The sequence below is a fragment of the Magallana gigas genome, chromosome 1 (assembly GCF_963853765.1).
Source record: "Magallana gigas chromosome 1, xbMagGiga1.1, whole genome shotgun sequence".
Classification (NCBI taxonomy): domain Eukaryota; kingdom Metazoa; phylum Mollusca; class Bivalvia; order Ostreida; family Ostreidae; genus Magallana; species Magallana gigas.
Genome location: NC_088853.1, coordinates 33931158 through 33953587, shown reverse-complemented (window position 1 = coordinate 33953587; position 22430 = coordinate 33931158). Strand labels below are relative to the sequence as shown.

At 34.4% G+C, this 22430-nt stretch overlaps 1 protein-coding gene across 2 annotated transcripts; it reads right to left on the bottom strand.

Annotated features, from left to right (window-relative positions):
• Positions 1-1026: 1026 nt before the first annotated feature.
• On the bottom strand, positions 1027-17147 carry LOC105320988 (scavenger receptor class F member 2-like). Of its 2 annotated transcripts, none has more exons than XM_066066460.1 (9): positions 16954-17147; positions 9544-9771; positions 7529-7786; positions 6848-6979; positions 5180-5317; positions 4067-4204; positions 3707-3844; positions 2328-2445; positions 1027-2236 (listed from the first exon to the last, which is right to left on the bottom strand). In XM_066066460.1, exons 2-7 carry the CDS (start codon positions 9737-9739, stop codon positions 3720-3722), a joined length of 987 nt encoding a protein of 328 aa, XP_065922532.1. In that variant the 5' UTR covers positions 9740-9771; positions 16954-17147; the 3' UTR covers positions 1027-2236; positions 2328-2445; positions 3707-3719. The 2 variants fall into 2 exon arrangements, with proteins under 2 accessions (XP_065922532.1, XP_065922528.1); XM_066066456.1 differs by lacking the exon at positions 16954-17147 and adding an exon at positions 10651-11411.
• Positions 17148-22430: the final 5283 nt, after the last annotated feature.

The window sequence follows — 22430 nt, the reverse complement described above, 5'->3', positions numbered from 1 at the left end:
GGATATGCAATGTATTCACGCATTTGTAGATTACGTTTTCAAAAAGCCAAAAAGGGAACCTTTTCAGGTGAACTTTATTCAGAATTGTCTTAAATGATCTTGAAATATTCGATTACAATTATGCACGTATTAAATGCCTCTACAAAGTAATAAGTGCAACTCTTTTAAACAAGTGAAAAGCTGTCAAAGTGACAGCAAACCAGGTTTTCTTTTATGTGAACTGTATACATAATCAATGTCAACCCTGAATTGATAAACACTACCTACCGTATCAAGTGAAATAGAGTACCCTATATGCAATATTTTGCCAGAAATGACTACGTTCAAAAGCTGATATTTTTTTTATTTATCAGAAATCAAAATCCTAGCAAAATGCACACCTCTGATGTATGTACAAATGATCTGCAAAAATTCAACTTCCTATCTTGTAAACTGTATGAGAAGTTAACCGTACAATGAGGGTACTCTTTGGCACCCACCCGCCGTTTTCACAATTTTTAACAACCGGAATTCTCCGTTGGAAAACCCGGTTAAAAACTGAAACTTATCGCTAAAATTCATCTATTCCAATACCGATTTTTCTCGCACTTTGTTACCGTCACTGCATTGCGGGGATTCCAAATCTGTTGATATAACTATGACTTGTTGGGGAATGTATTTTACGAAAAGTCTACTGATGATGTTGACTTTACCTCGTACGTTTTGAAGCTTGTGAGACAATTTCCTTATTATATGCGACGTCAAGAGAATGACAGACCTGTCTTTATAACTGAATTTTGCTTCAGAACAAAACAAAAATACAGTTAACATTAAAATCTTTGTAACATAATCTCAATACAGTGAGTTTTATCACACAGTCTGAAAGAATCTCATTCGTCATATCGTACCATAGCATTCCATAACATCGCATACGACATGATTTTAAATAGTTTGTTTTGAAAGAATAAATGTTTATATAGCAGATTAGTGGTTTTTTAGTCAGTAATACAAAATATCCCAAAGATTCTGTATCGTCAATTTATTCAAAACACGTCTGGAAACAGACACCAGTCCTTTTGTGGGACATTCTGTGAAAGCTGGAAAATTATACCAACAATAAATGAACTGTTCATATACAAAATTATACATAGTTATCATATGATATACATATCAAAATTGTACATAAAGGAATTAAGCTTTTACTGTTTATAGTTCTACATAAAGGCCTAGAAAAATCTGCAATGAAAATACATGTAGCATAATACTAAAAATAGCGATATCGTTAATTACAGATATAAACCAAATTTCTGTTTTATTATCGACCATTATGAAAATTAACACCAGCATATACTACTTATAATGTTTTACACTTACATGGTTGCCTATTAAAATACCTCAGGATGAAAATTGTTGAAGGGACTTGTGTCCGAAACTCGTGCTAAAAACACCGGAAGTATATAATAGAAAAACAAAATCAGCATGGGGAGAAAATATTATTCCGGAAAAAATACAATGACACAACAGTGGTAAATGTTGGTTTCTTATCATTTTACTTCGAAATGTGTGGAACTCTTCTGTTTATTTATGAAGGCGTTTTTGTTCAGATTTCATAGCATAGCATACAATACCATATCAGTAAGTTCTTGATTTCAATTTCTCATAGGATAGCATACAAATCCCGTAGCATTGCATTAAATTATCATAACATATCAATAAAATCACACACCATAGCATAGCATAAAATTGTAAAACATGTGCATCAAATGGCTGTAGTTAAATATTTCTAAATCTGCTGTTATATATGTTAAATTTATGATTTTTATAAGATCATGTCTATCATCTTTAATGATAAAAATTGTTAGAGATTTGAGAAATATTATTGAAAAATTTGAACTTATTCAAATTTTACATGTAATTATGTAATGTTGGAATTTAACTGAACAAAATAGGTGAGTAAACATGTAAACATCGTTAATAACCTGTAAACATTGTTAATACAGTATGGATCATTGATCTTGCAATAGTTCTGTGGCTTTTATTTGCGCAGTCGACGTCAAAATACATATTTCTTTTATTTGACGCCTCAATGATGCAGCATTTATGAATTTACTCAACGATGTCGTATATTTCAACAGCTAGTTCCCCTAATTCTTGATATTCGTTACATGGAACGTTGTTGTTTGATACTGGCAAAAGCTCGCCCTCATCTTGTAACGCAGTTGAGTTGATTGGCTGATGCGTCTCATGCCGTCTTCGCCTGAAATATTATGTTTTAAGAAATATTTAGTAGTAATAATGATATTTATGTTGCTAATTATTTCAACTTTGACAGCAACATTATCATTTACCTTGCTTTAACAGTACAAAAAGTCAGTATGCCATTGATGATTAAAAAGAGGCAGAATGCACCAAGAAGACCATAAAACGATACGTCCCACATATGTACCCTCTCTGCAGTTGACGATACTATAATAATACGCTTTGGTTATAGAATTAAAAATCATAAATTTTTGACAGTTTGCATAAATGTTCCAAAAAATATCCCCCTGACAACCAGCATATTTCAAGAAAAACCTCAGAAATTCATTCCCATCCCCCATAATAAAAAGTACATGTAGAATCTTCCACAATGTTTGAACCCCTTAACGTGTCCTTGTTATTAATGTATTGAAAATAGTGATACTTTAGGTCGTTTGATTGTCGCATCTCGTCATCGGGAGCATTCAGGAATATTTTACCGTTATCGGTTTTAATATTACTGCAATGTGATTCATGGTTATGCCAATAGTTGTGTTTAAGAACACGTTAGGTAATGAAAAGTGAAATGAAAAATATAATTACCAGTTTAAATTGCTATTTGAATCGGAATCACAAAATTGAATGGAAAAACAGAGTGACAGACACTAAAAATTACATGAGCCATTATTCAACCATTATTCAAAAATTAATATTTTCTGTTGCTAAACCGTACTTTTCATGGTCGGAAAACTGTAACAAAATGCACTGTAAATGTGAAAGCTTTAACCTGGCAGATTCAAATGACCTTAAAATTATAAAATATATGAAACAAAGCATTGTGATTAATTCCTGTAAAAAAATGCTTTATTATATAGATATCTGTAAAACAAATTATATGATGTAGAAGCAGACGCTGTTATAATTGTTCATATTGTATACCTGTGCTCACTCCTACAGTGTAAAAAAAAAATTACAACCCACCAATGTTCGAGTTCAATTTGATTGTTTACATATTATTCTTCAAATTAAAAAAAAATACGTGGATTAAACCATATAAAACCAAGGGTTGAGAAACCTTATTACATCTTGCTAAACATGGTGGTGAATATTGACTTTGATTTTTGACAGCAACTAAACTTTCATATCTCCCATTCTTACTTGTAACACTACTCTATCTCGTCATGTTTGTCAAACTACTTGCACTTCTATTTAATGCACTCTAAAGCACACGCAGGATGAATCTCTGCCATTCAGTGAACTAAAATGTGACTGATCGGTTACTGAAAGGTGACTGAATGGCATAACTAAGCCATTCAGTCACCTTTCCAGACCTTTCAGTTAACATTCAGTTCATTGAATGGCAAAGGTTCCTCCTGTGACATTATCTTTTGTAAGTCAAGAGTACTTTATCAGACTGGTTACTCACTAATTTGTGTTTTATACATGTAACAGTAGTTGGAATAATTCAGAGCATATGTAATATACATACCATTACGTTCATTTCAGATACGTCCCTTCCAACCAGATATACATCCATAGTCGCATATACCGTTGACATTGTTACATCCATCACATGTTTCTATACATGTCTCAGAACAATTGAGTCCGAAAAAACCGTGCGAACATGCTAACAAAATTAATAGAACATATGTAAACTATCTATTTGTGAAATTACTAATTTGATGCCTAATTTTTTAAGATTTATATTTTAAACAGTTACACAGGAACATGATTATTGCAAGAACATGCACGATAGATAAACATTACTGCTTTGCTTTGCAAAAAAATTCATGAATAAAAACCAACAACAAATTCTAAATTTCTACAATAAATATATATTTTAACTTACATGTCTTGCACAGATCGCCTTCAAAACCAGGATCACATCCCGTCAAGCACGCACCGTCTATATGGAAACACTGCTGAAAGTCACGACAACGTCCACATTTTTCAACACATCTAGGTCCAAACGAGCCTTTGTCACATGCTATATCAGGATACATTTTTCATAATACAATATTTTTTTTTTTCAATTAATCAGAAAGAATTTAACAATTTCATATTATTTATAAAAAAAATTCCGCTATTTTCGTTTATTCAACAGTTTTTTTTTATATAAATACATTTGTTATACATGGTATGAAGCGGTCACACGACACAGTTTCTTTTTTATCCGATAAAGCCTTTGACGCAACTGCAGTTTTTTAATTAACGTCATTAAATTTTTGACAAACTTAAATTTCGCCAAAATTTATCAATTTGTCTGTATTCCATTTATCAAACATTTATTAAAAATTATATTTATTTTTTAAAAAGAAATACAAAGTTTATCTAAATTAACCAGCTAGTTGTTGTTTGATAGTCTCTAAAACATGTATATCCCAATATTTTCTTAGTAAATTTTACAAGTTGTTTTTGCAAACATTTGAAAAAAATGTGAAATGTACCCAATTGACATAATCTAACAGTCACCGAAAAGCACATACTCATTCAAACTGTATTATATATATTAGATTCAAACTGTATTATAGATATTAGATTCAAACTGTTTTATAGATATTAGATTCAAACTGTATTATATATATTAGATTCAAACTGTATTATAGATATTAGAATTTGGTCCTAGCTTGCACAACAATAAAACAAGTGCAGTTTTACATGTACCATCCCCCAACTTCGGGCAAGTAATTTTCCACTATGTTTTTTGACATATTAATACTTTTCCTCCTCTTTTGAAAAATAAGAGCAATATATTTGTACTGAAGCCACCGAGCCATATTTGTACAGTACTTTAAATCAAATGTCATGATCATTGATGTGTCCAAAACTATGACCGGAAACTTATAACGCTGTGCAAAAAGAAGAAGAAGAACCGGACACGAAAGCCACTGCGTCTAACTAAATATGGATTAAAAATTGCATTGTGGGCGCATATCTTAACATTAATGATTTGTAAACTCACGTGTTTTACAGGTGTCTCCTTGATATCCAGCTTTACACCCTGTTAAGCATGATCCATCAATATGATAGCACTGATTAATATCAAGACAGTTACCACAATCTCGATTGCATCCCGCACCATAAAAACCAACGTTACACACTGTAAAAGTGTCGATGTACAATGTAAGTTAAATGCTTTACACATAGCATTAAAACTTTCATTTCTAAAATCATTACACATATCAGATAAGTGTACTTTATACGAGATTCATTTATTTAATGCTTTCTGTCTTCAAATGATAAAAAAAATGGTATCAGATGTAAGCAGGACTGCAACTTTGGTGAGAGTCTGTTCCAAGGCACAACATTTTAATTATATATGCATACCTTTTTTTGTTTTATACAAATTAACTATACAGTCGAGGATGAAAAAATAAAGTTACATTACTGGGTTTTTGATGTGAACACAAATTTTCTCCTTTAATTCATGATCAACGGGAACTAACTCGTTGAAGTTTCGAAAGTGTAGTTAGTGTTTCATGTATATATGTTGTGTCATTTCAAACGGATTTAGAAACGATTTTAAAAAAATGTGTTTGCAATATACAAAACCGCCCTGATGTGAAGTTTGTTCATACACAATTAGGAAAGATAATTAAGATGCTGTTACTTTTCATATGCTGTAAAAGAGCTTATAAAACGAAAAGCAGAGCTCCTCGTCTGAACTTTGCATCTTATCAATTTATATTTACAGTCTAAGGTATGTCACAAGATCGTTCATTTGTTTATACCATAAACAAAATGAAAAAAAATGATCTTTATATGTGTCAAACCATAGAAAAAAGTCAATATAGAGCAAATATTTTTTTGAATAAATATAACATTTACGGTACAACAGTACTGAAAACAGTGGCATGACTCAAACCTTGTTTACATAACAAATAAAAACCACAATTGTTTCGGACATTAATTCAAACAAGATATCTGTGAGCCAATGCTCACTAGTGATACCCCCGCTCTGATGTGAATATGCAAAATAAGCAAAGTCGACATTTACCAGAAAGCTGGCATCTGATTGGTACAGAAATATATCCGACAATATGGCATGACAAATAGTGTGTTAAAATTTCAAGCAATTTTGGCTAAAATAAACAAAGTACTCATTTAACAGGAAGTTTACGTCCGATTGGTACAAAAATATATCCCACGATATGGCATGCCTTAAACACTGTGTAAAAATTTCAAGCATCTGCGATTAACTGTTGCTGAGAAATCTTTGACGAAAATTTGTTTGAAATTTTTGGTTAAAAAATAAGCAAAGTCGTCATTTAACAGGAAGTTGACGTCCGATTGGTACAAAAATATATCCCACGATATGGCATGCCTATACAAATACTGCGTAAAAATTTTGAGCATCTGCGATAAATAGTTGCTGAGATAAATACGACAGAATTTTTTGTTACGGACGGACAGACAGAGAGACAGACACACACACAAGGGTAAAACAGTATACCCCCTCTCCTTCGGAGCGGGGGTATAAATAGTGTTAGTTATTTACAATATCACTGTTTACGTGATATTTTCCACAATGCTATATGTTCAGTGTAGCTACTGTTATAACTGCACGCAACAGCAAAGAAAACATGTTTTTAAAAAATATACCTGAATTTCATTATATGTAGTTCATTACCTTCTTCGCAGTAGTCTCCTTTCCAACCAGGGTGACATCCAGAATCACATAAACCATTGACATCGTTACATCCATTACATTTTGAATTACACTTTTTAGTGCAATATTGTCCATAAAATCCATAACGACAGGCTATCAAATAAAATACTTTATATCAAAAGCATTTTAATTCTTTCGTTAAGCAACTCATGGCCAAACAGTCAATCAGTAACAAAAAAGGTGATTTGGATTGACAAGGACTGAAACTTATATGTACATGGGTATGAGATAAATCAAAGAGCGTTGCATACGTTATGCTGGTGTCTTAATAGTCTTTCCATCATATTAGAGTATTTTAGACAACAACCATGTCAAATGTTTTATGGTTTACATGGAGTGATACTATTCAATTTTTTTTTAAAATCCTCCCTTTGTACTCCTTTGATGGAAGTATTTTATTTTATACTTTTCTTGCTGTCACCCCTTTTTGAGATAAAGGGACACAGTCTAACGTGTTTTCTAGAAAATCAAACTTGTACTCATTGAAAAGAAATTCATACATAATACTTTAATGCAAACATATTCATTAGCTTTCATATTAGCACATGCTTGCCCAATGTAATAAATAAGATAATTGCAGCACAATAGATATCATTGTATTGTAACTAACCTGATGTAAATCAACTGTAAATGATTACTTACAGTAGACTCCAACCTCACAAAGTTCGTTAAAAGCATGTTCAGAATATCCTTCTGGAAATGGAGGGTGCGTTCGGTTGTTGTAATATATAACGTATCTTCCACTTTCGCGGTCTGGGCATTTGATGGTTATCGGATTTGGTAATGTTTCTACTGTGAATATGCTGTCCATAAAACAAAGTATTCCATCTTCTTTGGTGGTTGTGTTGGATATGTAAACCGAGAAACCCAAAAATCTTGCAGTATATCCATTGATCGCGGCTGAAAAGAGTGTTTTGGTCGAGCAATCAGTGTAGTTACTATTGCAAAATACATGTAATATATATGGATAGACGTTTATAAGCAACAGGTTATGTTGTACATTTTAAACATTTGAAACTTTTAGATACATTAATGTATAAATCACTGTATCAAGTAGACGAACATACGACTGCCGCTCAATGGCGTTGAAATATCATGCAAAAACAAGATTGTTGTTAGTATTAAATTCCATCGGCATATAAATTTAATTTGGCTAGCTTTGTATTACATGCAAGTACCATTTTAAGTAATTGTATCCTTTTTTAAACAGAATGTGACTACATGTAGGTATACATGTACCAGCCCCAATAAACCAATTATTTTAAGTTAATATACATGTACTCATTATTGTAGTTTTTTCAGGAACATGTTTAAACATATGATTAAAAAAATTGCTTGTGAGTATAATGTGTATACAGTCATTTCATGCATATCTTTTACAATTGAATGCTATGCTATGGTATGCGATTTTAATGATATGCTATGAGATTTGTATGCTATGCTATGAGATTTGTATGCTATGCTATGAGAAATTGAAATGAAGGGCTTAATGATATGGTATGCTATGCTATGCTATGGTATGAGATTTGAACAAAAACGTCTCCATACACAGAAGAGTTCCACACATTTCAAAGTAAAATAATAAGAAGCCTAAGTTTACCACAACTCTATCATGTAAACATTTATTTTTTCAAATAAAAACATTTAAAACCGAGTTAAAATAATGTTGTATGCTATGCTATGGTATGCTATGGTAGGATATGACGAATGCGATTGTATGCTATTGTATGAGATTCCAATGCTATGCTTTGAGATGTCAATGCTATGCTATGAGATTTCAATGCTTTGCTATGATATGGTGTATGTTGTAAAAGATATGCTTGAACTGACTGTATATCGTGTACCCCACCCAGTGTTAAATTGTTTGTTGAAGAAATCCCATTTGAATCTGTCTGAAATTCAAACTGCTATTGTACAGGAAGAGATTAATGTTATACAAATCCGTTTGCCAGCTATAAGGAAGTCTTTGACTGAAAGGGTGGGCAAACAAGAAACGCTATAATGATGCAGTTTTGTAAATTTTTATTTATATTAAAAGGCTGCGCCTGAATCATTATTGTAAAAAGCTGTCCATCATGATTGTTTTCCTCAAAGACATCACACGTTTTATTTTTGGATGTTTTTATAAAATTGTGTTTTTGTAATACCTTTTTTTTTAATTTAATGACTAGTACATAATTAATTCTAATTAATTACCTTTTGAAATTGAATTATTTAAGAAATCGGTTATAACATATTACTAGAACAGCCTACATACATATATTAAACCATTCAGGACATTGTAAATTGGAATCTAGGTTTTATCATTTCCGCGAACTTTACTAATTTAAAGACAATAATGCATTTGAAGCATTTTATTGTAAAATAATAAAAATAAATGTAATCTAGATACATAGATGTCAACTTGATAATTGTTCTCAAGAAGTCAGAATTTGTACCTTTTATTGGTGGTTCATTACAGATAAAAGTACAAAAAAACAATCAGCCATTTTTCCCCTAAAAATATGTGCATTTAACATTGCCAGTTTACGACGTCCCGATAAACGAGTTCGTATTTCAGTTTTTATAGTTGGTACGCTCTTTCTATTACATATGTAGCTAGTTATTATTTACTTGACGTATAAAAAATAAAAAAAAACACCCAGAAAAAAACTTACACCATTCATTATTATCCGTTCTGTATTGTATAAATATGTGATCAATAACATGTACTCTTCCAAGGTCTACTCGCCATTCAGCTATCTTTTTATTGTACGTTGATATTGTACACTGTCCTCCAAATGGAGATAAATCTGACATACGTCCGTCTACAGCACGGTCCGCACCCCAGTCTCTGTTAGGGTAGGGATGCATCTGCCATGCTGATTTGTTTACAGCAACATTTACTGAAAGAAAAAAATAAGTATAAAAGGTGGAATAACACACCTGGAAAAAGTCACTCAAATTAACAGGAAATGTTTTGATAATGAAAATATAATGATAAATAAACTGTACATATGTCAAATAAGCGAAACATTTGCAGTTTCGGGATGAAAAATGAATATCTACAATAATTATTCCAGTAAGTAACAACAAAAGCCCATGAGGGATTCAAACTCGGAATGTACGGATCACAAGTCCGACACTTTATCCACTCGGCTGTAGAGTAAGTAACATGTTTCAGTCCAAAAAATCCTTATTATAAAACGAAAAGTCGTTTCGATCAGCGGTCAGCCATTTTGTAATGATGTGTTATTCCACATTAGAGTTAATCGTATGGAGATAATTTGGACCGTGATATAATATTGTATGTCAATAATAGTTATGAAGTATTACATAGTTTGATTTTCGTCAAAGGTAACTCACTATATCAAGGCTCATATTTATTATGCCATGATGCCATCATCGAATATCACAGCTTCTGTGCGAGATATGTCCAAGGATCCCGAATTGAAATCACTCAAGCGTTTTTAAATTCTGATGATTTGAGAACTATTTCAAAGTATAGTAAGCCACCTTGAACAAACTTTTTTGAAAATCATGCGATCTATTGAGTATTTCATTTACACTGAGTGCACCGATGAAAAAAAAATCAGCTTCATGAAAAGACAAATCTCTTTTTAATGTTCATTATTTTTCATTTTTTAAACCATTAATTGCATAAAACTACATGATGAGCGAATGTGGAAACATAAACATTTCCTGTCAGTGTGAATTCAGTTTGATTAAAATGCAAAAATGACAAAAACATTAGCTCAGTGACTTAACGACAAAAAAAAGCATACCGTAAAACTGTCCCAAGTGAAGTGATGCACTCAATATAAAAAAGAAAACGACATTCCCCATTTGAAAACGTCAGACATTAAAAAACTGTAACGATAAAATATACTTTAATTGCTGTTTAATTGATCATTAGGTGCATTGCAAGCTACACCACTTTGGATAATTAACAGTTCAAGGAAACATTTCTAAAGCGCAAAACGTCATGAAACAATTTTCGCACCAGGAAACATACATCAACTGTGTTGTGATGCCTGTATAAACCAAAAACGAAAGTCATGAGTTGAATAATTAGCTAAAATACTATGGTCGGAATACTCTGAATAAAAAGAAACATAGTAACTTATATTATACATGGAACTATGACTAACAAAACTGCATGCACAGGTGTGTATATTATAATTGCATTATTTGGCAGGTAAAAAGGTGTTTTTGAACACTTATTGAATTAAAATATCATTACATTACATTTGGCAAGAAGGAACATAACGAATTGATACATGCGCGTAAATTATGCGCGTACGGTTCGCCGTAGAATTCAAGTCACAATAAAGTTTTCTTTTAAAATCAATACATTCAGTCAAATTATGAGGGTGGGGAAATGGTACTTTTAACATTTTAGGTAACTTAAAATATTGGTCAGAGAGCATGGTACTGTAAATTTAAATGCCATATAAGCGTTTTGTTTGCCGTAAAATATTCTAGACTTTATTTCATTTCTATAAGAAAATAAATCTAGGAAATCTTGGACTTTACATCCTAACGATCAGATACAATCTACGAGCAGTAATTAATTGATATACATTATTATATTACCATATAATATACGGTAATTTTCGCCATGATCTAATTTTCGAATTTTGAATACGTATAAACAATATTCAAAATCATTTTCTATAAAAAAAACCCAAAAAACAAAAAAACTTTTTAAATCGCAAAATAATAACACAAAGTAAAAATGCTACAAAATGTTCACATTTTCTCCATTTCGCAAAGTTTGTGACACGCGAAAAAAAACATGGTATATGGTCTATTTTATCAACATTGGAATAATACAATCGTTTTACAGAGTCAAGTATGTCGCATTACAATTCTAATTATAACTTTAACAAATTGCAGCACTTGTATGTCTGTCAATGAACAATAATCGTAATATACAAATCAAAGCACTCAATGGAAAGAGTATTTCTTCTCCCTTCGTTATGGTAGAAATGAATATTTATATATCAATTACATAACACTATAAAATTCGTTCAATTGTCACATATTTTGACAGAGATCTGCAATGAACGGAAGAACATTTTGTAAGCTTAATTTGTTAGCATACAAAATACTTTAACAGTGCATGTCACAACATAATGCAATTAAGATCGACAGGTTTAAATAGTTATATATCCTGGAAATTGTTCAACAGATGAGTGAAACATAATCAATAATTAACTAAAACTATTCAAATGTTCCGTAAACTAATTACTTATTATAATTTGGATACACATACAATAAAACATTAATTAAAAACCGTGTTTTCATTTACATGAAGTGGGTGTGATGTAATTTGTGTTATCCGGAATTGGTCGGGTCGACCATGCATGTATTTGTGTATAGTGTGACAATAAAAGAGCATTCTACAAAAGACAAATGGCGGTGTTAGTTGTTAAAACGTTGTCTCAATGAAAGACAATACATGGTGTCAGAAGTGAACAGTCACTGAGTTATGGAGCAGTTAAAACCTCCGTCGCACCTAAGTTTTGAAGGGAACTTGGCCGAAAATTGGAAAGAATGGCTGCAAGGATTTCACCTATACTTAATCGCGTCGGGAATCGACGAGAAAGCAGGCAAGCTAAAAGTTGCTACGTTTCTACATGTTGCTGGTGTTGAAGCGAGACGCATTTATAACACATTCAACATTTCGGAGGAGGATGTAGATAAATTAGATGTGTTGGTTCAATGCTTCCAGGATTACGTTGAACCACGTAAGAATTTCACATATGTACGTCACATATTTTTCACACGTAAACAAAAAACTCATGAGACTATTGATAACTATGTCACAGACTTGAAAAACAAAGCATTACATTGTGAATTCGGGGATTTGAAAGAGTCGCTAATTCGGGACAGAATAGTATGTGATACAGTGCTGCTATCCTGAAAGTTGACAAGGATAGGATAGGATGCAGGATGCACGATACATGATAGAAATATAAAGGTTAAGTTCTATCCTATCCTATCCTATCCTGCATCCTGTAGCCAATCAGATTCGAGTATAAATTTCAGAGTTTTTTTGCAAAACGAAAATTTGCTTTACAATGTATTTTCAATGTCAGTTTAATACGTTTTACAAGTTAAACCATTTAAGAATAATTATTATATCAAGAACGCGGTGCATAAGAAAGATGTACGCTAAAATGTCGGCGCTACATCTTTGGCAATTCGTACGCAAGTACGGAGTTACTGCGAGAATTCGATGCTACATTTGACAACGTCAGAAATAGATTTCTGTATTTACTTCATTAAACGTCTGCAAAGTAATAAAAGCTTGAATTTATAAACGACCAATTCGGCATTTTAAAAGATAAACATGTATACAAGAAACAGACATTGCTTCACGTTTCATGTAATTTCTTCGATGCCCAATAACAGGGACGCATATTTCTGTCCGATATTAACCTGAACATATCGAATTAATAAATGTTAGCTAGCTATACATGCTTAAGAATTTATACTTTAAAAATAACTCCGAGTGGTTTAACTATAAACGATATAAACTTCCTAAAGGAATTATTTATTTCCAGATCGCGTTTACATTTATCGCCGAACGAATCGCTCGAATAATGATAATTACGCTCAGTTATACGTGATAAGAAAATAATTTCTTCTTCTTCTTCCAGTAATGTGCCTGGCACCAAGGTTGGGCATTATCGCACATGATTAAAAGGTTAAAATCATGCTGAGGAAGGCCTCGTTAAAATCTGGTTAAAATCTTCAATTATTAAAATGGGTAGGATCTGGGGCTGATTCGGGCTTTGAAGGCCTCGAGTGAATCAGCTGTCACTATGGCTGGTGAAAGTGAGTTCCAGATTACTACTCCGGCTGGAAAGAAGGAGTCCTGATAACATTTTAAGTGGCAAAATGGTTGTAGGAACCTCATAGTATGTCCTCTAGTATTACAGCTGTTTACAGGATGTAAATGACTAGATGGTATGTCGATGTATCCATTCACAATCCTGTACATCATGGTGGCTCGTGATGTTATCCGCCTGGACTGCAGGGTATCAAGATGGAGATGATTGAGCATGGATGTTACGCTGTTCTCCCTGCTATAGTCGCCCATGATGTATCGTGCAGCTCTTCGTTGTACCGCCTCTATCTTATTGATGTGGGTCTTGTTGGTATGATCCAATACTGTAGAGGCATATTCCACCTGAGGTCTCACTACGGTCTTATAGCTGGTTGCCTTGATGGACAGTGGGCAACCAGATAGGTTACGACTCAGGAAAGCGGTGGTGTTGTTGGCTTTCCTGGCAATGTTGTTAATATGTGATCCCCAGTTGAGCTTGTTGTCGATGGTAACACCAAGGTACTTTGCTTTGGTGGTGAACTGCAAAGTTTGGCCATGGATGGAATAATTGGCCTCGATTATACGCCTTTTGTTGGTGATGCGTATTACTTCACATTTCTCTGGGTTGAAGCTCATCAGCCACTCAGACTCCCACACTTGTAGTTGGTTTAAGTCTTCTTGAAGGGTGATTGTGTCCTCCTCATTAACTATCCTGCGGTACAGCAAGCAGTCATCAGCAAAGAGCCTTGTTGTTGATTTGACTCGGGATGGTAGGTCATTGATGTATACCAGGAACAGTAGTGGACCAAGCACTGTGCCCTGGGGTACTCCATATGTTACAGGAGCAGCTGATGACATCTCTCGATCAACAACCACTTGTTGGCTTCTGTCAGATAAGAAGCTACTGATCCACTCCAGGGTCTGTCCTCTCACACAATAGTGCTCCAGTTTGAGGGCTAGTCGATGGTGGGGGACTTTATCAAAGGCTTTGCTGAAGTCAAGTAAGACTGCATCTACCTGTTGGCGTTGGTCGAGGCTACTTGCTAGATCATGGATAGTTGTTATCAGTTGTCTTACAGCATTTAGATGTGAGAGACACTGGACGGTAGTTAGATGCTCTGGATGTGTCTCTTTTCTTGAATAATGGTGTGACATATGCAGTCTTCCAACCATCTGGGACTTTCCCTTGGTCTAATGATGATTGGAATTTGATGGTTAGTATAGGAGACACTGATGTTTTCATTGCTTTCAAAAATCTGGCTGATATGTTGTCTGGTCCACTAGCCTTGTTTGGGTGCAGGCTTTGCAATAGCTTGAGGACACCCTTTTCTGTGACTTCGATGTTATTTACCCCTGGATAGGTTGATTGGCCAAGGTCCGGCAGGTTACTAAGTGATTCCGTATGAAAGACAGATGAAAACTGTTGATTCAAAATCTCTGCCTTTTCATTTGGACTGGAGTGAAGCAAACCCTCATTCCGCAAGGAGGAGACACCTGAACTGTCACAGCTCTTACTCTTGATGTACGAGTATAGCTTCTTGTTTGAATGGCCCTCCTCGCCTAACATGTTGTTAATATATTTGAGGTATGACTTTCTACACTCTTTTCTGTTGGTACTCTGGGCCTCCCGATATTTTCTCCAATCATTCTGGGTGTTTGTTATGCGGGCCCTCCTATGTGCACGACGTTTCCTTCTACTGAGTCTCCGAATGTTTCTATCACATCATGGTTGGTTGAATCGACATGAAGTGAACTTTGATGGTACGTGTGCATTAATGGAATGAGTGCAGATCTTCTTGAAGTCATTCCACATCACATCTACTGGTGCATTGTTGTTGGCATGTTGTTGAAATTTGGCCAGATTTTCCGCCAGATCAGAACTAATAGCCTCAGTGTCTGCTTTGGCCCAAAGATATACAAGTCTCCTCACTGGACGGCGTCGATGTGGCGTAGTGTTGATGTCAATTAATACAATGTCATGATCGCTAAGTCCTGGAAGTGGTCTTGCCTTATTAAGAAGGGATGGTCTATTTGTGGCAAAGATGTCAAGGATGTTACTACCACGTGTTGGGAAGTCAATGACTTGCTGACATCCAAGATCACTAAATATGTCTATAAACTGTTTACTGATGGTAGTTGGGTAGTTATGTCCCTCAACTGAATCACATGCCCAGTTGATATCGGGAAGATTTGCATCACCGCCAATCCATAATGTGTGATCCAGATGATTTCTATGCAACTCCCTTAGTGTGGCGCACATTTTGTTTGTGTAGTCCACATCATTGTTTGTTGGTCTGTAGATGCTGCACACAATGATGTGTTTGCTGTTATCCTTAGAAGGGATTGACGCAGCAACCATTTCTGTGGGTGTATCTAACACAATCTCTGAGGCATCTATATTAGCCTTGGTAATGATGGCTACTCCACCATGAGAGCTGTGTGGACGGTCTTTCCTAGCAGCAAAAACATAGTTATCTGGCAGGACCTCTCTCTCGTAGATGGTTGAGTTGAGTCATGTCTCACTGGCCAAGATGATGTCAGGGTCAGTGTTCTCCAGCATGCTCCAGAACGCCTCACGTTTGGGTCCAATACTCTGAAAGTTTATAGATAATATTCTTGCCTTGTTACTTTCTAGTGGCTTTTTGAATTGCTCTTTTTTTGGAGAAGATGCGAGAATAGGATCACCAAAAAATGAAGTGTTTGGTGGGGTATGTACACTTGATGGTGTTGATGATATAGTGTCACTACTTAAAGATAAATTGAAATCTTCAAAAAGACTGGTGTGGAAATTAGGAAGGCCACACTGACAGCAGTACCAGCTTAGATCTTGGTTCTTCTCAAGGGGCAAGTAAATCCCTGTATTCATGCCAAGGCAGTCCTTATGACACCAAGTCTCACACTCGGTACAGGCAACAGATAGTACAGTTTTTGACCATTTGACTGCCTTACCACACTCTCCACATGGGAATTTCGGTGTTCTGGGGCCTGGGTTTGGATGACAATCATATGAATTTAGAATGAATAATGCACACATATAAGTCAGATGGTGTTTAGTAAATCGTTTTGGTGACAAAAGAAATTGCTGTTTGTTGATTGTGCCTGGTTGTACATACATCACTTGGGGTGAGAATCTGATGTCCTCCCAATTTGATAAAAATATGTGACTAAACAGTTCCTCAATAAGTGCATCGAAGTAATTTATCTGTTTTTTATGCATAAATATATTAAAATCAAAAATCGAATCGCTTACCTGTTTGTTTACATTATTGTGTCCATCCCGCGTACGATTTAATTTTACCGTAGCACAGGTAAGTAAGTTATCCCGCTCGAAGAATATTCGGTTTTAAGACTTAATTATTCATTTAGAGTACTACATTAATTGATAAAATCATTTAATTCTTAAATTTCGTTTCATTTAACTTGCATTCCTATATTTTGAAGGTATGGGATATGATAGGATAGAGCTTATTTGCAGGATAGAGGATATAGGATAGGATAGTTTTGTCAACTTTCACCATGGCAGCACTGTATATCGAATGAAGCATGCAGAGCGAGACTCTTGCGAGAAGCAGATTTAACACTCGTTAAATGTATAGACATATGCAGGGCATCTGAATTATCAGAACATCAGTTGAAGACATTACATCAAGAACCAGTGGCAGCTGTATCTGCTCACGCTGTATCCAAGAAGCATAACCATGAAAAACAGCACAATAGTAGAGAGACTCACAGAAAACAGAAAGCCAATGTCCAAAGTACGCACACAGGCAAACCATGTGGCAGATGTGGTAGACAACATCAGAAGGTAAAATGCTTTGCATACAACAAACTATGTTACAAGTGTAAAAGCCCAAATCATTATGCTAAATATTGCAAGACTGGATCTAGTCAAGTTTACATTCACTAGAGGAAACAGAAGAGGACCTATACCTTGGCACAGTGAGTGTGGACAGTATTCATGAAGAGCTACCGTGGACAGAATCTGTGACTATTAACAATGTACCAGTTCCATTCAAGCTGGATACAGGAGCTCAAGCAAACATAATACCGCGAAATGTTTTCAACTCCTACAGATTTCTCGGAACCACTTACAGAGTGTGAACGTGAACCTGATTACCTACAATGGTGACGTCATGAAACCAGATGGAAAAGTTGACATTAGATGCCGCATTCGTAAAGTTGAACGTACACTTCCATTTTATGTCACAAACAAGGGAAGCACTCCTATCCTTTCTAAAGAAACATGTGCTCGTTTGGGATTAATACAACACATACCAGCAGAGTCAATAGACAAGGACGTGTGTATGTCAAAAGACAAATTAATCGAACAGTATGCAGATTTTTTTAGTGGTTTAGGAAAACTACCAGGAAAGTACCACATTGAAATAGACGAAAGTGCAAACCCAGTGGTTCACCCGTCAAGGAAAATACCCGCAGCGTTACACATTCAAAATGTATTATTCAAAATATTCATTCAAGTCAGGAAAATCCCGTGGCAAACAGCAAACCCTCGGTAACCAGGTCAGGAAGAATCTCGAGACCACCCGCCTACCTATCAGAATATGTAAAATAACTTGATGTACTTGTGTTCATGTTTTGTACGTCTACTATTCGTTTGTAAAAAAAAAAAAATATTACTTATAAACTCCAATTGATTGTAATTTTGAAGAAACAATTTTGAATTTTAAGAAACTCTAAAACTTCAATGTGTGTGATATTCATAGTAAGTAAAGTGGGGGGATGTGATGTAATTTGTGTTATCCGGAATTGGTCGGGTCGACCATGCATGTTATTTTGTATAGTGTGACAATAAAAGAGCATTCTAGAAAAGACACATGGCGGTGTTAGTTGTTAAAACGTTGTCTCAATGAAAGACAATACAGTGGGTAACTCAAAAATGAATTGCATTCCATGGCCGCTGGGTCAAGGATTCTGGTGATAGAGCTTATGATTTTAAAGGGTAATTAATATATGTTCAATTTCGTCACTGTTTGTTATGATACAAGTATGAATCATATTTATTCAGAATTTAGAAAGTTTCTTAGATTAAAGAATTCCGGAATATAAATTAACGCTTTTGTACACTTTTGACATATACGTATGTTTACACGATTGAATTTTACTTAGTGTGCTGTCATCGTGGTATGTGTTTTGGGTTTGTTTTTTTGCAAAATATTGCATACATGTGTATGGTGCACACGCTTGTCTGAACCCCCCCCCCCCCCCCCAGTATTTTTTAATTAGGAAGTCGATATATCCTTAAAAAAAATTGGCATAATACTTGTACTTTTATTCTTTATGATTTATCAGATAATATAGGTAAGAGGAACTGCTGATTTCAATAATGTCTTTGCAAAATATTCCATAAAGAGTTCACCATTCGTATTGAAACTAGTCATTCTTGCAAATTTTTAAGATGAGACTTTTATTTTTTTTTTCAATTTTCAAATTGACCGTACATCTTTTAAAAAAGTACAGAAATCTGGTGAAGTCATATTTAGATAAGTCGAACCTAAATAAACTTGATAGATAAATTAACTGCACAGTAAACCTACCAAAATCATTTATAGTGTCATGTAGTTACGAGTTTAAAAAAACAAAAGCAAAGTGGTTGTCTACCATATAACTTTCATAAAACTCATAACTAACAAAAAGATATATGCATCAACACTTATTTAATGAATATCTATAGAAAGTGTCAGCCAAATTAATTGAAAGTGTACTTTTGTTTACGGAATTTAAAAGTAAGTTATGTCATGACTGCGCACGGCAAAGTTCAAAATATGACGTCAAGATGACGAAAGCGCAGTATTTATAACACACTTAATCGTGCGTCTCTTAGTTTACAGCAAAGAAAACCCCGAACGTCAGATGACGTTATTTATTCTTTTGACTAAATGTTTACTAACATATCTTTTGGGACTATTTGATGTCCACAATAAATTACAACAACCCCATCATGTATTGAAGTAAAACACAAGCAACTGATATTTGACTCATTTTTTGCACCATTGAGCGCTTTGGATAGTTTGTATCGCTTTCACCCCTAATTAGTCCCATTCTTTTTGTACTTGTACTTCTAGTTGCGTCGTGACGTCAGGCACGTAAAAATTCTTAATCAGTTCTAAAGAGGACTATCTATCTTTAGTAACTTATCATTGCTGAACAAAACAATATATTCCTTCATCATTTGATACATAGAATATCATGACAATTCCTTATAGCGAAGTACATTGAAGCGTTTAATAGGGTTAACTTAAGAAAAGTTTCTACGCAATGTTTTGACTGACCTTTGCCCAATCAGATCGTAGTTAGGCGGAGTTAAGTCATTGCTCGTGACTTGAATGAGAGAGAGAGAGAGAGAGAGAGAAAGTTAACGGGTTAATGGAGTAAAGTATAGATGACGAAGATGACGCGTTATGACAATGGTCAAAGAGCATGATGTAATACATTGGTGGATCTGGAAGGACTTTCCTTCAAAACCATGCCACACCTCAATGAGCTCTAAAACTACAGCCAAAGAAATAGTGATGAGGGTGGACTTGTGAAGCAAATGTCTTCACTTAACAGTCAACGCAGGCTTCCGTTTCTACAGAATAGGCACAGTTACCATATAATTTAAAGGAAGTACTACTAACCCGGGAATCCTTCATTTTTCAGTAATAAGATAAATCCAATTAACGCGTAACTTTTACACAACTTCCGCCTGTCGAAGCTTTCCAAGGAAATAAAAGAAGTGCAAAAATGTCTTCACATGTGGTAAATATATACAGTCATGATTGCACATGAAACTGTAAAACATTTGTGACTGCATTTTACCATAATGGGTCGTTAAGAAGATTTTTTTTTCAATTACATATAGTATAAATATCCACTTTACTAACGTTAAAACACAAATCCAACGGCTTATCATATGCATGCGTCCTTTTGATTGCAATCTTTGTTTAATTTAAAATTTTTTAGTTCTATCACAAAAAGCAAAACATTATGCAAAGATGTACAATTTATATTAATGCCCTGACGAGTAATGATTGAATGCATAAGTAGTGATACTTTGTTAAGTCATACAGTGAAAAATTCGAAACACATTTCTCACCCCGCAGCATACATTCTTTTGCATTGAATGTATATTATCTAAGAAAAGTGCGCGACAAAACACAAAAAGTAAACATTTTTAATTTTCTTTAATTTTATTTCCAATCTGGCGATAATTGAGCACGGCTGTTTCAGGGTAATGGGCCACCATGCATGACAAAGGGCATGACCCAAAATTCAAAACATCAAGTAACATCATACATGAGTTAGTCACTCATTTTTTTTTTGAGAAACCCTATAATTCCATCTTCTTTTTCCTATTTTAACTTTTTCCTATTCTTATTCTTTCTTTCTCGTGTATTTCAGATTGTTCTATTTTTTTGTCGAATGCGCCTTTGTAAAATTCTTCAGATATTCTACTAGGTCTTTTTTGGGAATTTGCGATAGGTTTTGGCTTGTTTCTTTTCAATTTATTTACATACTATGTACGGGACATTTCCTTAGCATAATAATAAGAATTGAGCCGCATTGCTTTCAGAGGCGGTGAATATCTGGGGCCAATTTCACGCCTCTTATTCCCTTCAGCTTGTTGGGTGATAAGAGGCTACTCTCCTTACAATGTATTATTGGCCTCTTATTTCATATAAATATAGATATTAAGTATTAGTGTGGAATATTTATCGTGCAAGATACACAGAATAAGAGAAACAAAGGTTTAACTGGACTACTGTATACATGGTTATTTCTGCCCCGTGGTATTTTCATCCTTCTACTCTTGCAAAAAGTTCCGTCCAATCTTGAATTCGCCCAGACATAAATGTATTTTATAGAGCTAGTTTAAGACATCGTAATTCGCCCGGTCTTAAATTCGCCCGTTGACCACGAAGGCGAAATGGGCAAAAACATAACGTTGGTGAATATTTCCCTGTATACAGTACTTCATCCATAATTCTATGCACATAGGTGTAGTCCCTATCGTCACCAGCTGAAACTTAAAGAGTATTTATCATGTTCTCATGAATCTACAATGTATGTAGAAAGTAAATTAATTTAGGCAAAGGATTAATGAACTGCCATAGGTAAAAGGCAAAAGTTAAAAAGGCAGTGCAAGCTCCAAAGAGAATGAAATACGTCTATGGGGAGGTAAAGAAATGTTAATTTATTTGTTTTGCCCCCTCCCCATTCATCCAGATGTTTGGGTTTTTTGTGTTTGTATTTGCACTTTTGTCATCTTTTGTTTTAATACTTGAAGTGTTTTATTTTATATTTTCATGTTCCGGTTTTGAACCAGTTGGGTTTTTTATCGATTGCTTACAAGGAATGACTCAAGTTCCCTTGGGATCAAAGACATGATGTTACAACACAAACAAAAGGAGAGCGACTCAATGTTTTAGAGTGTAGGAAATGATGAGTTTGTTGGGAAGGCAATATGGATCAAGTGTGACGGGGAGGATGAGAAAAGAATTGTGATTACTGGTATCTGCCATTGAATTCAGTGATTCTGCCCTGATGGACAATAGCTTTACAATAAAAGAAATTATTTCATGTTACTGTTGTTTTTTTGTTTGGGCTTTTTCTTTATTTTTTGATTTTGAATATTGTACGCGTGTGTCTTTAATTTATGGAATATTAATTGAAAATTGTCATTTATGAAATATTATGATAAAATACATAATACGTTAGTGTATTGTT